Genomic DNA, 19083 nt, shown 5'->3' on the forward strand with positions numbered 1-19083 from the left:
TTTTTCATGTTTGTTTTGCCCAAAGCATGGACCATGTCAGGGAAGATGGAGACACCTTCACGGCCGGTTAGTCACATCTCACCAAAGCTTCTCAATGGGCTGTCAGACAAGAAAGGAGCCTCATGTAGCCACCTTAATCAGCATCCCCCATCTGTGAGGTCATCGGGATGTTTCAAACAGTTTCCAGCTCTCATTAGTTCAGCGTGTTCCATAGGCAAGTCCTTATCTTTTGTAACTTTTGCTGCCACATCCTGAGAGAGCCTCTCCTCGGAATGACACTTTCCCCATGGGTCAACCCGCGGTAATGAGCCACCAATTGACGTGCCCTTTGCACTCACTGGCAGTATATGTTGATATTAACCTTTCGTGTTGTGAGATGTCGCTTTTACCCTTGGCTTCTGCCATGTAAGTCTCATTATTTCTAATAGGCTGTGGCAATTAGGGTCTTGGGGCTGTTGATCGCAGCCATTTGGAGCAGGGAAGGGGCACTCAGGGAGAACAGCCGCTTTTTCTTTACATGAACAATGTGAGGCATAGCTCAGCCCAAATATGCAAACAGCGAGGCAGTGGTGGACCTCTGGCCACCGATGGGAAACTCCTCACCAGGTCTTTTCACATGTGCTTTCCTCACACTAGCTACTGGCTGTTTTCAAACCCCTTTTGTGCAGAATGCCATGCTCCGCCCATATTTCAGTGCATTGGATTTGGCCTAATAAGGGATTCATTAAACACAATTATTTGGGAAAGAAATGGGTACGTTCAAAGAGACCTTTCCTTTTTCTTTCTTTCAAAGATGGTTGGCTGGGAGAGAAAAAGGATGACACAGCCAGCTAGCCATCTTGGGTGGCCCATGGGCCCTGTGAGGAGGCAGTGTTGAGCCCAATGGCCCCAGGAAGGCCCCTCAGCCTCGTGATTGGGAAATCTTGACTCCTGATGGAATTCTGTGGTTGTTGAAATCTGGTAGGCCTCTCATGGCTGTGAATAAGTTAAGAATCCATTCCCTTAAGGTTAGAAAAATAAACTGGTACAATCCTAAGGGCCTGAGGGGTAAGGAAATGAAGGGGGGAAAGTCTACACTAGAGAAAGTACACAGGAAACCACAAATAACCAAAAATATATAGAGTCAGCACTCACATTCTCTCAGTTTCTTGACCTGAACTGCTTTCTATATTAGGAGGGCAACAAAGCAAAATTAAGCATGCTTGTTGCTTCAGATGGGGTGAGATGGAAGGCTAAGGGACAACTGAGAGGAAAAGCTGGAGTTTATTTGTAAGCGGTGAGGCTTGAATGTTCTACATCAGGATGAAGTGTTTCCAAACAAATGCAAGAAAAATCCCCTATATTAATCTGATTGTTTATGACAATAGCATTTGGGAAAGCCCCTCCAATGACTGCCTCATATATTAAGGGCATGCAGTGTCAGAGACTGCTGAAATGATCACTCTTGGTGATATAATGGTATGGTCTATTTCTGAGAGCCCCTTGCTGATTTATTCTTTGCTCTGCAAAATGTCACATTAAAACGTAAGTTCATTTCAGTTGGGTTGGTCCACAGTATGAACAGATGGCAGTTGTGATGTGGAGACTTCAAAAGGTATAACCGATCATTAAAAGTTAATTCTTCCTTGAGTAAGTAAGAAGTCTCCCGAAGCAAGCCATAAGAAGTTTCCCTCCTCCCTCCCCATTTTCCTTCCTTCCTCTCTCCCTTCCTTCCTTCCTCCCTCCCTTCCTTCCCTCTTCCTTCCTTCCACAAACATTTAACCAACTTGCATGTGAGTAGGTGTTGGGCTGGGAGCTATTGACAGCCCAGCAGTGTGTGAAGCAGGGCCTTATTTCCGGAGGGCTCCAAAGGGGACTAGATGTACAGAGGATGCCAACCTCAGACAACACAAAAAGAATGATTCACATAAGGGACAGCTGGAATCCAGAAGAGAGGTAATATAGTTAATTATTGCCAGGCTCTGAGGTGCCACACTTTATTCTTACCCTCTGTACCAGGGCCGGAATGTAAGCTCCAGTGGGATGAGCACCTAGAACAGTGCCTTGCATCGAGATGCACTGAATATTTGTTAATGAAAAACACAGACATCTTGGTAATGAAACCTCTTGGTAATGACCTCTTATTTGCATTCACAAAGTGTTTTTATCAGGTCACTCTCTGGGTTTTCTACCCCACCTCCACAGCTCTATGGTTGGAGAAAAGGAGTGTGATCAGTATCAAGGGGGAGGATATTACTGGGGGAGTTTAGGGGAGTTTAAAAGCATTTACTTATTTATGCCATTGAGCCTGGCTTTTCTTTCTTGAATCCTTTCCCTCACATTTAGAATCTTGCTACCCAGGCCTCTGGAGGGGTATGAAGGGCTTGGGGCTACATTGCGTGTGGGAGCATCCTGTTCTGGGAAGGCCAAGCAATAACAGGGTAGGGCACAGGGAAGGATGACTCAGGCCAGCTGCTCTCAGCCCCAGGGAGGAAAGCTTTTATTCCTCTTGTTTTTTGGGCTCGTTCTTCCTGACTCTTTCAAGCTGTTAGACCTTAGGCCACCAGGTGAAAGTGTGAGCCTTAGGGAAGGGGCCAAGTTGACCACTGTACTGCTTTTGGTCTGGGTTGCTCAAGGCTTCTGGGCAACAGAAGTCCTTTCTGTTTTCATGTCCAGCCCAGATCAGCAGATCAGCCAAGATCAGCTAAGGCTCAGGCCCAAGGTCCAGTTGGCAATGAGGAGTTTACATCATTCTGGAGTCTCCTAGTTTCATAGTTTTCTTAGGAGCTTGTAGAAAGAGTTGGTGGCTTGGAAAAGTGGGGATGTGGGGTTCTCAGGTATTGTCTTATATTTTGAAAAGTGCAGCCAAAATCTTTGTAATACAGAGCACATCTACACAGAAACTGTTGACTCTGCCAGAATAGCATTACAAGGGGTGCTCCTTATTTGGTTTGCTAACTTTGAACTCCACAATCTTAGTAACAACAGGTCTTTCTGGTCCACATTATCTATCTATCTATCTATCTATCTATCTATCTATCTCTCTATCTATCCACCTACCCACCCATCCACCCATCCACCCATCCATCCATCCATCCATCCATCCATATACCTATGCTAGTTTTCTAGGTCGACCATAACAAAGTACCATAGACTGAGTGGCTTAAACAATAGAAATTTATTTTCTCACAGTTCTGGAAGCCAGAAGTCTGAGATCAAGATATCAATGGGGTTGATTTTTTTTTTTTTTTTGGTCCTTGGCTTAGACATGGCCATCTTTGGGGTGTGTGTGTGTGTGTGTGTATGTGTGTCCTAATTTCCTTTCCTTTTCTTTTGTTTTAAATGTTTTAAAATATTTATTTATTTTTGAGAGAGAGAAACAGGGCACGAGTGGGGGAGGGGCAGAGAGAGAGAGGAGACAAAGAATCTGAAGCAGGCTCCAAGTTCTGCACTGTCAGCACGGAGCCCGACATAGGGCTCAAACCCATGAACTGTGAGATCATGACCTGAGCCAAAGTCGGATGTTTAACCGACTGAGTCACCCAGGCGGCTTTTCTTATAATTTCTTTTTCTTATAGGACACTAGTCCTATTAGATTAGGACTTACCCATATGACTTCCTTGTATCTTAATTACCTTGTTAAAGACCCAAACAAAACTACATTCTGAGCTCCTGGGGGTTAAGACATCAACAAATGGATTTTAAGGAGACATAGTTCAGCCCATAACATACCCACCCACCCATCATCTGCCTATCTGTCTGTCCATCCATCCATCCATCCATCCATCCGTCTCTCACAATACCTAAAGGGGATTTTAGAAAATAATAAAAAGGATTGCAAATTACTGAACCCATTGAACAGTTGACAGATGAGAAAACTAAAGCTCAGAGAGGGCAAGCAGCTTTCCCAGTGCAGCACATCTAGTGTCTGGTGGAAACTGCACTCAGTGCTAAGTTTTTAGTCTTAAAATCCAGCATTTGTTTTCTACAATGTCATGACTCCTGGAAAAGCTATTAAACTTCCTCCCTCTTGCATCCCCAGTTAGGATCCCATAAGTGACCCTTATTAAGAAGAGTCTTCTAAATGTAATAATAAAGACCTCATGGGAGAGGGTGAATTATGAAGCTGGATCTGGAAAGAATTCTGTGGCGTGACTAGGCTGTTCATGCTGTTGTCAGCTATAATTCAACAAGAGCTCTTACAGAAGACTTTTTTAATTTATGAGACACAGAATTTCAAGTCCCCCCCCCAACCCCCACCAAGTACTGTGTCTATAAATGGCCAAATGACTAGGGACCCTTTTCTTTTGTATGTTTATAGTTATCTTGTGCCAAAATACAACATTGAGGTACTTCTTTCAGAAAATACAATTAAGTATGCTATGATAAACTAGTATTTGGAAGTAAAGTTGGTGGTGAATGGGTACTTCCCAGCCACAAGGGGACCACGTGGGGACCACGTGGGGCAGCAAGATTGGCCCTCTGACCTTCCCTTCAGAGGGAAGAATTCTAAGGAAGAGTGCACACACCTTACACAAGGTCATCATTTTCTCCATAGCTGTTTCAATATTGGGTGACAAACCACAGCTAGCGTCTGTTCCTAAGAGACTGTAAGGCATTTTTTTCGGTTTAATTTTAAACTACTTCTCAGAATTGAGAGAATTTCATGATTTTACAACCTGACCAGTGGTTTGGGCTTTCAATTATTTGGTGCATGGAAAATCTCATGAAGAAGTGTTTTCTTTATGTATTTACATATGTATGTATGTATGTATGTATTAGAGAGTGAGTGGGGGCAAGGGTCAGAAGGAGAGAGAGAGAGAGAGAGAGAGAGAGAGAGAGAATCTCAAGCAGGCTGCACACTCAGCGCAGAGCCCAATGCAGGGCTGGATCCCACGACTCTGGGATCATGACTTGAGCCAAAATCAGGAGTCAGAGGCTCAACCAACTGAGCCACCCATGCACCCCAAGACGTATTTTAGATAGAAGGTTCATGTTCATTTGTATTTCAACTGGATGGCTGCATACCAAAATCCAGTGGTGTGGTATCTTGCAATGAACAGATTCAGTTTGACATTGTGTAAAATAATATTCCCTGGGTTTCAAGTTTTCACGTTTCAAAGTGAAAAATAAGCCTTGTATTGAAATGGCTGATTCTAGAATCCAAAGGACCTTGAGATCCCACAAAGGTGAGAGATGGGGTGTGTTTTGCGTAAGGAGAGAGGGTGTTTGTGGGTAATAAAGACAGCGTCCGAGGGCTTTACTCCCTGTACCTCTCCCTCCGGGAGAATCTCCTATCCTGCATTGGTTTTGCAGACCTACCTTCTAGAGGGTCCTCTGATGAAGGGAAGGGGAAACCAGGCTTTGCAGCTAGAAGACCAGAGCTTCTTGAATGAGAAAATTGTTCACAGCTGTGTGTTTTCTAGGTTAAACAGCTCAACCTCTTCCAGCTTTGCATGTAATTATCTTGGCTGGATGAGCTAGAGACTTTGTCTACACTGCAGCATGACTCTTAAATTCACATGAGTGATTGCCTTACATGGAAATCCCAAGCATATTTTTATTCTGTCCTCCAGTATTCTACTGAGCAGAGTGCAGAAGTGATGAACTCCTTCAGCTGTCCTGCTATTAGGTCACTGGCAATGGGGTGACCACTTCATCCCAGTTGGCCTGGGACTATCTTGGTTTGAAAACAGAAAATCCTGTGTCCTAGAAACCCCCGCAGTCCTGAGCACCCTACAAGCAGCACTAAGGCTGCTGGGTGGCAAAGAAAGGTGGAGGAGTAAAGCAGCAAAGTGGAGATGAAGAGTTAATCCTGATAGAAATGCAGCTCTGGGAGGAAACCAGGCAGCCAGGCAGTGCCATCAAGGAAGCTGTAAGCCCTGCTGTTCTCTCTCCAGGGTCCGTGCAAAGCTGTGTGCCCCTGTCTTGAGGAGGGGGTATCTCTGGGGGCTTCTGCCTCACTGCTTAGCTGGAAAACTACCTACCTTTAGACTGTCTAGGAATTGTCACTCTATTTTTCTTATGAGACCTTGGCTGACTAAAACCTATAGCAACATAATATGCTCTACAAGGAAAATCAGTATGAATTCCTACCCTACAAAAACATCTTTCCTGGCTGTGTCACAAAATAGGCCCCAAGCCACAGTCGTTAAAGGCTGGGCACTTCTCTGCAACACACAGGCGAGAAGTTTGGACTGTCATTTCTAATATTATTCTGTTCTCAAAGCAATCAGGATTTCTTGGAAGTTGGTTGAGTCCGGTTGTAGGATAGGAAGAAAAAACACACAAAAAACAGCATCTTGTTGCTGTGGCCTGAAAACAAAGGGATTTCAAGAGTATCAGTACGGTGCTGGATGGAGGTTCTACTCGCCCGGCTGTGGACATATGAACATCAAATAATGAATACAATGATGGCAAATTGGTACAGGGTGAGCCAGTGAAAGGCGATGCGTTCATAATAATACGCTAGAGCGATAAGCATGTAAAAACCATAGTTTTAATACAAAAGAGAGGTGAATGTAATCGAACAGTTTATTAGTATATGTTAGTGTTCTTTCAAAAAATATTGAGTACATGTGTGTTTCAAAGTATTGATTTGTGGGGCACCTGGCTGTCAGAGTTGGTTGAGCCAACTGAGTCAGACTTTGACTCAGGTCATGATCGCTAAGGTCACGATCTCACATTTTGGGGGTTCGAGCCCCATGACAGGCTCTGCTGACAGCGGAGAGCCTGGAGCCTGCTTTGATTCTGTCTCCCTCTCTCTCTGCCTCTCCCCTGCTTGTTCTCTCTCTCTCTCTCTCTCTCTCTCTCTCTCTCTCTCTCTCTGTCTCAAAAATAAATAAACATTAAAACAATTATTGATTTGTGTTTGTTTTATCACAAGCAGGAGAGAAGCAGCACAGGGGGCTGTGAGTCAGCCACCCTGTCCCTGGAAAAGTAGGATCTGTTCCAAGAACAGAAGGAACCCAGTGGCATCTGCAGTCATATTTATTAATCAGGTGGGAAGGAGGGTTTAGTGAGTACAAGAGAGGTGGCTCCGGAACGTGTTTCACATTGATGAATTATCTAGTATTCTTGAGAGGGGGAGGTAATCTTTCACTTCTTAAGGGAAAAAAATCTCAAGATGGCCCCACCAATGGAAACAAACAACTGCTAAAGGAGGCAATGCTTTTTCTGGCGGGGGGTAGGGGTGGTGGTAGGGGGAGAAGGCAGAGCTCTTTCATTGGGCAGCTCATGCTGTGGGCAGGCCGGCTGGGTGCGCGGCGTCAGCGGTAGAGGTAGTTGGCCTGGATGTGGCCATGATCACAGCCTCCCACCTGTCCCTGTTGTTGAGCATCTTCTTGTTGAACAGCAGCTCCTTGTGCGTCTCCACAGAGAACTCGAAGTTGGGGCTCTTGACGATGGTGTCCGCAGGGCAGGCCTCCTGGCAGAAGCCGCAGTAGATGCACTTGGCCGGGTGGATTATCATAGCGGGTGGTCCGAGGCTGGACCTCTCTGGTGATGACCTGGGCGGGGCAGACAGCCTCGCAAAGCTTGCAGGTGATGCTGCGCTCCGGTCTGGATGGATAGTGGCACAGTATACGCTCCCTGCAGATGCATGGGCTCAGCGGGCCCTTCTCAAGTGGGTAGTTACTTTTACAAAGGAAGTAGTCCTTTTACAAAGGAAGAAACAGAGATGAGAAAGATGTAGTAAATCAAACTATCTTCAACAAAGCTTCTTTCTTCCACCATTTCAAACGGGATCAACTAAGACCTCAAAGAGAAAAAAAAAAGAGTATGGAAGATAATGCAGATAAAAGAGCTAGTTAGGTAGATTTAAACCTGAGCTCTAAGTAGACTGAAAAAGATGAAGCTCTATTGATGATATGACCGGATTGCCTGCAGCCTGCCATGAGATTTGGTTACAAAAAATAGCACATGCTGGGCTGCAGATAGCAGGGTGTGGGGAAGGGGTTCAACCAGAGGCAGTAGTGACTGGTGCGGGACAAAGGAGGAGGAATGATCTGGTTCCCAAAGCTGGGGATGGAAATGTGGAGCTCTCTCCCCTTCTGTGCCCTGTGGTGACAGTGCAGAGGAACTGAGCCACACAAAGTGAATGGCAAGATGGGAGCTGTGGGAACATGGTGCCTTGGCTCTGGTTAGTTCCTACTGGGTATTGAGTAACTTTGCGTGACAGGAGCAGAGAGGCTGGGAAGACAGATGAGGCCGGGGAGTAAGGGTCAGGGCATGTAGATTTCAGAGACGGGGGAGGCCATGGATGATTCTTTGGAGCATCACAGCTGCCTCTCTGGGGAGCAAACAGGCCATTTCAAGATGGGGAGAACCGCGTGTCTGGTGGCTTAGGGTTGCTGTTGTCAGCAGTTACTAGAAAATGTTTTTAAGCAAATATGCTCATGCAAACACACCCATGCACACTCATTCATTCCTAAATACAAGCTGGACTTTTTCCTGCAGAGGCAAAATGCCTACAGAAGGGTTTCTGCACTTTATTGACTAGGAGAGTAACACGTTAGGATTTCCTTCCTGCAAGAGCTGAGTGTTCGTTCTCCTTGGAATGCAGATCGGGTGGTCAAGCTAGACCTGTGCTGCCTTTTCCTTTTCTGAATGTTTGGAATCACCAAGTTTTACTTACAGGCAATCGTGTGGCTTCAAGACAATGTCCCTTGGGCCATTTCTTTACTCTGGTAATTCACAAGGTGGCTTGTGCTACCCTGGGAAATGATGGGAGAAGGACCACTGGTGGCTGAAGAATGATTGAGGTCAGGAGCCAAGACAAACTTGGAAGGATGGCCAGCGTGCTAGGTACCAAATGAAAATAAACAAAAGAAAACCAGCCACAGAATCAACCTCACATGACCTGCATGGTGCCTCAGAGGCCATAGAGTAGTGGCTCTGGCTTCCCCAAACAGAAACCCTTGGCCAAGCAAGAATTGTCCATGTCAGGGGCTGCAAGGTGCTCTTCCCAATCACAAAACAAGAGAATGTGAGGTCATTGTCAGAAGTCTGAGCCTGAGGCCAGAGTAAGCCCCTACCTCTCTGATACTGAGCTTGAGAGCTAAGCATGCTCCAACACCCAGGGGAACCCCCTTGGCTACACCTTGTTACCTCCTTAGGTAGCTGTTCCCAAGTACCATAGGCCCCTTAGGGAAATTAATGGCGATTGGAGATGAACCTAGATCTGCAGTTAAGTTGGAGGCATTCTAGGAGCCAAACGGGAGGAAATAGGGGAGGGTATAAATTAAAGAGACAAAAAGCGTTTTTGTTTTGTTTTGTTTTTTGGTTCTGGTGTCTGAAGCAGTACTGGGACCCAGACTGAAACTCTGTGGAGCCATGACCTATAGGGGATGGAGAACTCTGCCAATCTGAAAGCTTAACAGCCAGCACTGATTATGGCTCTAATCAGCCACCTAGTGCTTCTCTTCCGTGTACATTGTCATGGGATCTATTTGGGAGAGAGAGACCATGGGGGTATCATACGGGCCAGGGAGCAAATGACCAATCAAGCAGCAGAGAGGTTGAATCACAGGAAACTGTCATTATGTAGGTTAAAAGTTAATAAAAAGCCATTGAAAATGGCTGCTATTTTGACCATTTTTTTGGGGGGGGGGTGCTGTAAAATGGCTGTTCCAGGCGGTTCTAATATTTTCTAGTTTTCTGTGCCTGTGTCATGCTGGGCACTGTGGAGGTACCAGAAATTTCAGAACCACCCTCGTCCGTGGGAGTCAGCAAACTATGATCCACAGGCCAAATCCAGCCCAATGCCTGTTTCTGTGGTTTCACTGGAACACAGCCACTCCCATTTGCTTACTTATTGTCTGGGACTGCTTTCCAGCTACTGGAGTTGTGAGTTGAACAAAGACTGTACCATCCACAAAGCTTAACTATTCATTGTCTACCCCTTTATAGAAAAAGTTTGCTGACCCCTGCATTATATGGTATGAGCGACCAATGATCACTCGGAAACATTACCATTTTTCATCACGATTTAGCTCCTCTCTTTTTCTGCTTTACCTTTCATCATCATTCTTTTTCCTCCTCTACTTGGCTGAATTTTCAGCCTCCCCTTTCCTTGGACTTCTTCACTGTTCTTCCTTGTTCCCAGTCTGCTCCTCTATGTCCGTGTCCTTTCCTGCTCTCCTCTGTTCATTTCTTCTCCCTCTGTTTCCCCGCTTCTGCTTCATCATTGTTCATCTCTGCCACCTCTTATGTCTGCTTCAACTTCTTTCCCTCCTTCTTTTCATCAGTGTCTTCTCCTTGGAACGGTTTGAATTAGGAGGGATGGGCTGGCTTCCCATTCCCCCATTTAGAGCAGCCTTCTCTTGCTCTAACACAGCCTTGTGTTTGTTTCCCTCTTAGGTCTGCCTAGTCCATGGGTGAGGAAAGGTAGCATGTAAGATCAGTGACCATTGAGGTTGGTTGGCTGTCTGCCCTGATTGGTCAGCGTCAGATATTTTGAAAACCATTCCTTCTGTGAGATCATCTGCCTCAGCCAGCCAGCCAGCTCAAAATTTAGAAATGCTGTCCATATACCTTTCTCTTAGGAACTCCGTTAGTCACTGTTCGTGGGCTCAGCCTCCGGAGTTTTAATGAGACTCTTTTATTGTTTTTAATAGCATTGTGAGGCAGTGTCTAGAATCCAGAAATTAAGTCCATTCAAAATTAGGATGGGTCTGTGTGTTGGGTGGTGCCTTTCTTTCCACAAAGTAATATGTGTTTTGAATCTGAGACACTTGTGGTCAATGCTTCTCAGAAGCACGTACCACTGGTTGCTAAAGACTTTCTTATGCAATAGTGTAGGGAGAAAAATCAAAACCGGGAGTCATTTTTAAATAATTTTCAAAGATACACCAAACCTTGTCACACCCCTCATCACTGATTCCAGAGTGACAAGTAGCCTCATACTGTAGAGCCATCAACCACCAGCCCAGCCCACAACTGAATCAGGGGAGAAAGTATGCAGAACATGACAGCCTCAGAATTCACCTGGCTTTAGAGGATGCTCCTAAAATATGTTTCAGGGGCAAAGACTGGGTTGCATTTGTCCAGAATTTGAATCTATTCACTCCAGTCACTCTTCTTACCCTTTCAAAAGTTTTTGTTAAACACTTGCTCTCTTTTCTCAACACTGTGGTGAGTACAGCGGTTCTGATTTCTGTATAATACATTTTTGAAACTTTTGGGCAAACCACTTAATCGTATCTAACAGAAAAGTCATAAATAGAAACAAAGAGAAAAGGATTCAGCCAAACAATATATAATAGATATTTGGGTTAATCCTGCAGCTTCTATTTAGTTTTTGCCCATTAGCCCTCGTTTCAGTTTGGGGATCCATTTGTCTCTACAGAACCTGATTCGGGGGGTGGAGCATGTGACCCCGATCAGCATATTTGACTCCACGGTCATTGTGATTGGTTCTGGGTGGGCATGTGACCAAGCAGATCCAGTTAGGGTGAATTTCAAGATTCTTGCTTGGAATTCTGCTCAGTATCAGGGTCTATCAATTCTTTTTTATTTAAAAAAATTTTTTTAATGTTTATATTTGAGTGAGAAAGAGACAGAGCATGAGCAGGGGAGGGGCAGAGAGAGAGATACACAGAATCAGAAGCAGGCTCCAGGCTCTGAGCTATCTGCACAGAGCCCGATACTGGGCTTGAACTCATGAACTGTGAGATCATGACCTGAACCGAAGTAGGATGCTTAACTGACTGAGCCACCCGGGTGCCCCTATCACTTCTTCTTTTGAAGTGTCTCTTATTTTCTTCCCTTCCTTCCTGTTCTTCCCAGCATTATTCACTTCGAGGCCTTGAATTGCTCCCTACATCTCCCTACATTGTCTACTCCCTTGAATTCGTCTTCCTCTCTCTTGCTGGACTCGTGTACCCAAAGAAACTTTTAAAACTTTACTGGATTTCCCATTAATGGAAAAACAAAGTGTACATAGCTCAGCATGGCATTCTGTGTGGTCCATTCATTGCAGCCATCTAGCTCTTTAACCTGGATCTCCTACAGTTTCAACTGAAGCACAGGAATAGAATGACGGTCTTTTTGAGGGCAAAAACTTTATCATGAGCTGTGTTCATAGTCCTTCCCAGGGACTTTTTTCAGGAAACACTGAAATCTGAGCCTAAGTCTGCAGCTAGATCCACACTGTAGGCATCTATGCTGGGGAGTACCAGTGCTAGCAGAGTCAGAGCTAACAACCCTGGGCTCTGTGAGCACCGCATCCTTTATAAACTCCTCAGAACAGTGTGTCCCAGCAAAATGTGTATCCCTTCCAGATGTTAAATAAACTTATTAAAGCAATATGTATCTTGCATGCGGTCAACTCTGAAATGATGGCCGTTTTAAACATTTGTGACTTTAACATAACTGAAACAGATATTGGCTAATGTCTAATTGTTCTGCCTTTTAGAACAGATGTCAATCCATCAAGGATGTACTTTGTTGGGACACTCTGTAACAGGAAGCCATGACAAAAGTGTCTGTTGACTTATTGTAACCTGGGAATTAGTGCTGTGTTGAGAGAAGTCTCTATTTGCTTTTTTAATAACAGAAACCCTGGCCCACGGTGGCCTGTGTGCTCTGAGAGAATGTGCCGAGCCCCAGCCTTGTTTTTCTCTTGCTTTCTGTGACAGGGTGCTCCTCCCCACAAGCCTTTGCCAAGCCTTTATGCAATTTGAGTCAAAACATTCTGCATCTGAGCTCATCACATGTGAAAAAAGGGTTTCAACAACAGCTCAACATGTAAAAGTACTGGGGGCTTTTTCAGTCAGTGTTTTAATTCGAATTTACTGAAGCTTGGAAAACTGCATGCAGTTTGTTCAGTGTCTTAGCATTCCCCACTCTGGGCCGAAGTGAAGCAGTTGGCTTCCTGCTGTCGACTAAACAAATGAATAAAGATTCACTTGAAGGAGGTATGTAGACAGTGTATCCATGGCTCTAAGTATTGTCCATTTCACTGGGTGACTTGGGGGTGTTTTTACATATCCAGTGGCCCATTCTGTGCTGATTCTGTGCTCAAAGTAAGAATCAACATTCGTGAAGACCATCTCATCTGGCCAATGTGGATTTCAGCTAGAAGTCCCTCTAACTTCTAAAAGGAGAAGTAGATCCAGTTTGTATCGATTCTTTACTTTCATGGAGGGAGATCTAGAAGTGAAATTAGGCTTCTTTTAGGACTCAGGGTCAGGAAGAACCAGGTGAGAATATATGAAGAAGACAAGAATGGCTTGAGGAGGGAGAATGGGGGATGAATGGATAAAAGTCACATCTACTCTTCACTGCTTTGTCAAGTCATATAGGGACACCAGCACCTACCTGGTGCTCCCTTATTCTTCTCTCTGAGGATTTCTTAGCCCAGGACCTAATGACCACCTCCATCAGAAGGTCATCATATAGTCACGTATTTGTGCTCCAATAACTGAATTTGATTTTTTAAAGCTGCCCTAACCTGCATCCCTGACTTACTGATGGTGAGACTGTATGACCCATACTCCCAAGAATGGTGAAGAGGATGGATGAAAATCAGAGGAGATGATTCATTGACCAAAGATATATAAACCATATTAAGTTTAATCGTAGATAATACAGAGAGGAAAATTTCTCCCTTGGAATCATGCATGTTTATCAGTTTTATGTAGATATTGACTGCCTTTGCCATATGTAAAATTTTATGCTTTTATGGGACTTTTCTTAAAAATGTCTCTTGGTCAGAGTTGAACAAGTTACTGACTTGAATTTGGGGTAGAGTGGTCAGCCCATCAGAAGGTAGACATGAGCTCAGTGGAAAGTAGATTCACAGATGAAAAGGCTCTAAAAATGTGGGATTCCTGGAATATCGTATATGTCTTTCTTTTTCTCTTTGCTGCCTGTCAAGTTTTCAAAGGAAAAAAAAAAAGCCTGTCTTCTTTTGATGACTCTGAAGAAATGCTTACCATCAATGGTGGAGGTGAGAAGTGTATCTCTCCTATGTAACCTGGGGTTCTCTCAAAACACCCAAGGTGCAGGGCTCTTTGGGAGCCCAATGTGGCAAAATGGTGCCTTTCCAGATGCATGCTGGTGAGTAGAGCTTCTCCCCAGGTCATGGGCTACAGCCTGAAAGGGACTTTAAATTTCCTGCTGGTTATACCCAGCTTGGTATGGAACTGGAAGAGAATTGGAACCCATGTTCTAAGAGAAGAGGCTTCCCACATTGAGCCGGGCTTTCCAACTTCTTGGATCTCTTCTCCTCTTCTAAATCAATTTGCAATCCTCACTGACCTCAGAGACCCTTGCCTTTTTATCTTTCATCCAGCCCTAAGTCATCTCGCAGGACAGAATTTTGATTTTGGGGAAGTGGGGTGGGGAAGGTCCTTTCCAGATTAAACAAGGAGAAAGAAACAGTCAGTATTAGAGGAACACACTGCTCCCTGCCTTGTTGCATAGTTTTGTAGGTAACGATAAAACCTTGCTTGGAATGACTGAAGGGCAGACCAGGTTAGCGAATGATCTGAAATATTGAGAACTATGGAAAGGATGCATGGCATGGTTATAACTAACATGTATATGTAATGTACATGAACTAGTGGCTAAGAAAGGGTCCTCAGCACTCCCAGGGTGAGGCCCCGCTGGTTTGCTTTAATGAATTGAGAAATGCTATTGGTATTTAGCATGTTTCTCACTGGCAAGCAACTACATATGGAAATATTTGAAAACGGCTTATGCTCCTGAGTAGCTTAGACTTTCTCTTATTTACCTTGTTGCTGACATAAAATCTTTCGCTGGTGCACACTTTAGACCACTTTGTGTCCCACTGGCGATTAGCGCATCATGGACAACAGACTGAATCAGACTTTAGCACGTGTTCTGCACTAGGAACTTGATAAACTCTGCTGAGGAAGGTTAAAGAAGAGGGAGCAAAGCAGACTCATGCCATTCAACAAATGTTTGTTGAGTCTTTCTCTTTCCTGCCCAAACAGTTCTTGATGTGGTAAACTGGGGCAATATGAGTAGAGCAGCTAAACACAAAAATAAACAAACAGCACCCACACAGTCTAGGAACCACACTCTGGCCACAGACACCTCTTTCCCCCTCACATCTCTCAGCCAAAAGGCCAAGAACAGAGGCCAAACACAGATTTGAATTTCACTTCCTCTCCCTTCTTCTACCCAAACTCTGGGGATTAGGGACTAGACAGTAGGAGGTGGAAAGAAGAGAAACAAAATCTGAATAACCACAAAAGCAAATGGCCTTGGGGTAGATTCTAAAGCTGACCACAGGAAAAGGAAATCACTAAATATTTTGGTTTTATCTGTGTGTGTGTGGACTTTTATTTGAGTCCCACTGCTTAAAATACTGTCTAGTCTCTCTTTGCGTGTATCTCTCTGCTCCTAATTTCCTCCACATCTTTAATGCGCCCTGTGTTCATCTCTGAACATTATTTTCACTTGAAGTTCATGCTTTTTCCTCACTTTAGCTAAAATAGAGACCATTTATGAATTTCTTTACATTCTCTACTCTGGCTTCAAGTGTTCTGCCAGCTTTTGAGAAGTCAGTCATAACTTACAACTTCTGAGTTCCATTTTTTTCTTACTTCTCCAATTGCTTTTTCTCATAGTTCAATATTTGGCCTACCGCTCTGACCCATTCCTTTCCTCTGTGCACACAGAGGCTTTATTTATTTTTGGTCATCCCTTTCTGAAAAGTCCTCTGACCCAGAGGCTACGCTGCATTTATATGAAACCAATGAAGTTAAGAGGGCAGAGGGCAAAGTGCCATTCGACATGGTGTCATTTTGGGGTGAGGACTAGAGATCCTGACTCGTGCACAGCACATCAACATCCAACCCAAATCCAGAGTCTGTCTGGCATCAGCAGTTTTCAGCATAAAGAGCTTGAGGATAGGGAAAGTCAGGGAGGTAAGACCTTCCCACCAGCCTCCCTCTACCTCACCCTTGCTCCCCTCCCCCACATCTCAGGGTCTCTGAGGGTTCTGATGGACACAGCTGTTATTTCTGTTTTGAGAATGCAGCACATCCCCTTGTTAAGCTTGGTATCAGAGTCAAGGGTATTGCCCGAAAGGATTCCTGCTTTCCTAGGAACTACTTTCACCAGAGGAGGGACTACCTCCTAGGAACTACTGCCACCGCCACCATAGTGGTGATGCCAACAGGTGGCTCGGTGGGGGTACAAGGGCCCGCATCTCTAACAGCTTTTCTTCAAACCACTAGCAGTCAGCATGCGGCAGAGCATGTGGCCAAAACTATCATATGAACAAGTATATAAAGCCGTTGAGAAAGCATGTGGTTAAAATTATTATGTGCAACAACATTTGAAAAACAATTGGCAAAGCCTGTGTTGAAAATGTATCCCATCATGATTTGTAGAAGGAAGACACTAAGAAAGTGCTGTACTTTGCCACTGGAAAAATGGATAGTTTAAAGGGGAAAATAGCCTAGATTTTGATCCTGTCAAGTCCATTTAAGAAACCCTGTAGGCGGATTGGGAGCTGCTGGTGGCAGCTGGTGAGTGGGGCAGCTAGCAAGCACGTCCCCCACGTAAGCTCAGTTCCAACTCATTCTCCCGGGCGGCTGGCCCAGTCTCCATCATCTCCCAGCCCCTCCTATTGAACAGTTCTAGAGCTTCTCCTGGCTGCGGGTGAGGAGCACGGGTGCAGGGATCAGGACTGTGGGACCATGTAGGGCAGAGAGAGACACTGTGATGGGTGGAGTTTGAAAACTCAGGAGTCCACTTTCATTTCTCCTCACGGTGCTGCCGTTCACTGACATTTATTTGTTATTTTGCATGTGCCAGGAACTTCATCTGTTTTATCTGTAGTCCTTCCAACAACCGTGAACGGGAGATTTTTTTCTCTCCGTTTTCTTGAATGAAACCCATTGGTTTGCTAAGTTAGAACACACACAGCTACAAAAGGCAAAGATCCCACGAAGGTGTCTGACCGTAAACCTGACCCCCTTCCTGCACCCATGTCTCTGCAAGGATCGTGGACTGACCTACAGAATACAGAAACCCCTGCAGTTGAGAAATGGCTTATGGCAAATTTTAGCCTGATTTTATAGACAATTCCATTTTATCATTCAGAGATAAACAAATTTCCCTTTGCAGGCACAAAAGGCCATCTGTGCAGCCTAAAACAACATTCTAACTTCCTATCCAATTTCCTGTCTGCGTATCTTTTTAGAGTAATTATGGCTCATCTCTCTAGGTTTTCCATTGATATCTATGTTCTGTTGATTTTTCTCCAGATGCATTGGGGGGCACATGTCCAAATTAAATATCATTGATTTCCTGCCTCTTATTTTTAAGTTTCCTCTGTCCTTTACTCTCTGTGGGGTTTGTGTTATATTCCCATTAGTATCTTACAAACCTGGGCTGTAGGCTGTTAACTACACATCCGTGACACGAGACAACGAGCTCAAGGCATTCACGTCTACCTGTTATTTAATCTTGAACTCCTCAAGATTAGACCTTGATCATAGGTAATGCTTGGCATCAACCACTAAAGAACACATCTGACTTTCAGCTTAAACACTCAATTTGCCCTCCTCATCCTCACCTGCCCCCCAAGCCATTAGGCAGGGTGTAATTGTCTATAGCTCATAAATAAAAGTCAAGGCCAGCAGGATTGCAAGGCTTGCCCAGGCTTATGCAACGATAGAACCGTGAACAGGACTAAAAGCTTTTATTGTCATGACTATAAAAGATTAAAACCATTCATGCTTTACGTGCGTTTTATAAAAAAATAATTGACAAGTATTTATTAAATTGCTCTTTATTTGTTGGCGTGAAAAACAACTTTCAGGTTTTTATTTCAAGTGAGCTATGCTCACCTTGGAGCGGCTTTGGGCGAAATGCTGACATCCGTGGAGCATGTTTTCAGCCTTCGGGGCTTCCACTATTAGTTCCTCATCTCAGGTTTGGTTCCCACCACCTCATTCCTCTGGTGCGCCTAGAGCCTCCTAATCCAACTTCATCTTCCTGGTCTCAACTTTGAAGCTCTGGCCTCTTGGTGCTTCTCAAATCACAGCCTGATGAGGTCCTTTGCCCTTCGAGTCAAAGGTCCAGCTTTTGATGAACTCTCAGTCTGGGACATCTAAGCTCAAAGTTCCTTTAACAGAGAGCTTTTCATTCCTCAGTCTTTAAGAGACACACATGTGCTTAAGAGAGGCGATACTTTGGGGCGCCTGGGTGGCTCAGTCGGCTGAGCGTCCGACTTCGGCTCGGGTCATGATCTCGCAGTTGATGAGTTCGAGCCCCGCGTCGGGCTCTGTGCTGACAGCTCAGAGCCTGGAGCCTGCTTCTGATTCTGTGTCACCCTCTCTCTCTGCCCCTCCCCTGCTCATGCTCTGTCTCTCTCTGTCTCAAAAATAAAGATAAACATTAAAAAAAAATTAAAAAAAAAAAAGAGAGGCGATACTTTGATTTAGAGCCACATGAATAGGTAAGGGACTGATGTCATAGCTGCCCCTGTGCTGGCTTTAACGAGCATGAGAAGGGAGGGTGAGGGCATGAGAACCCGACCCAGCTGTCGCAGAAGGGAAGCCCCGAGAGAGTGGATGAGGCATGTGGGAAGCAGCCTGGGAACGTACGTTTCAGAACCAGTAGCAATGAGTATGTTTCACAAGGGCACTTACTCCTCTGTGGGCCATTGCTTCTCACACTGATCGCTCCTCTCAAGAATTCTTGGTTTGGGGCACCTGGGTGGCTCAGTCAGTTGAGCCTCTGACTCTTGATTTCAGCTCTGGTCATGAGCTCACGGTTGTGAGATGAAGCCCTGTGTCAGGCTCTGCACTGGGCATGGAACCTGCTTGGGATTCTCTCTCTCCCTCTCCCTCTGCCCCTCTCCCCCCTCTTCTCCCCACCCTCGCAAAAAAAAAAAAAAAAAAAAAGAATTCTTGGTTTTGACCACAAGAAAAAATCCATTTAATTATTCATCTCTGGAGAGGGTGTGGAGAAATAGAAAGTGGATGTTAGTGCATCCCTTTGAAAAAAATTGTACTTTTGGCCAAGAGTCATAAAAATGTTCGTGTCCTTTGAATCAGTAATCCTTTTTCCGGGAATATAGCCTCAGAAAAGAATCCTGCATGTAACATGCAAGCCTGA

The 19083-nt window shown here is 44.7% G+C and overlaps 1 protein-coding gene across 1 annotated transcript in view; it reads right to left on the reverse strand.

Moving 5' to 3' along the window:
• Positions 1 to 6986: 6986 nt before the first annotated feature.
• Positions 6987 to 19083, reverse strand: part of LOC102950278 (NADH-quinone oxidoreductase subunit I-like) — a 38269-nt gene continuing 26172 nt past the window's right edge. The window contains 3 exon segments of the mRNA XM_015537587.2: positions 6987 to 7276; positions 7279 to 7444; positions 7446 to 7634. Of these exon segments, the coding sequence (XP_015393073.1) occupies positions 7248 to 7276; positions 7279 to 7444; positions 7446 to 7634 (384 nt within the window). The 3' untranslated portion in view covers positions 6987 to 7247.

The sequence above is a fragment of the Panthera tigris genome, chromosome A3 (assembly GCF_018350195.1).
Source record: "Panthera tigris isolate Pti1 chromosome A3, P.tigris_Pti1_mat1.1, whole genome shotgun sequence".
Lineage (NCBI taxonomy): Eukaryota > Metazoa > Chordata > Mammalia > Carnivora > Felidae > Panthera > Panthera tigris.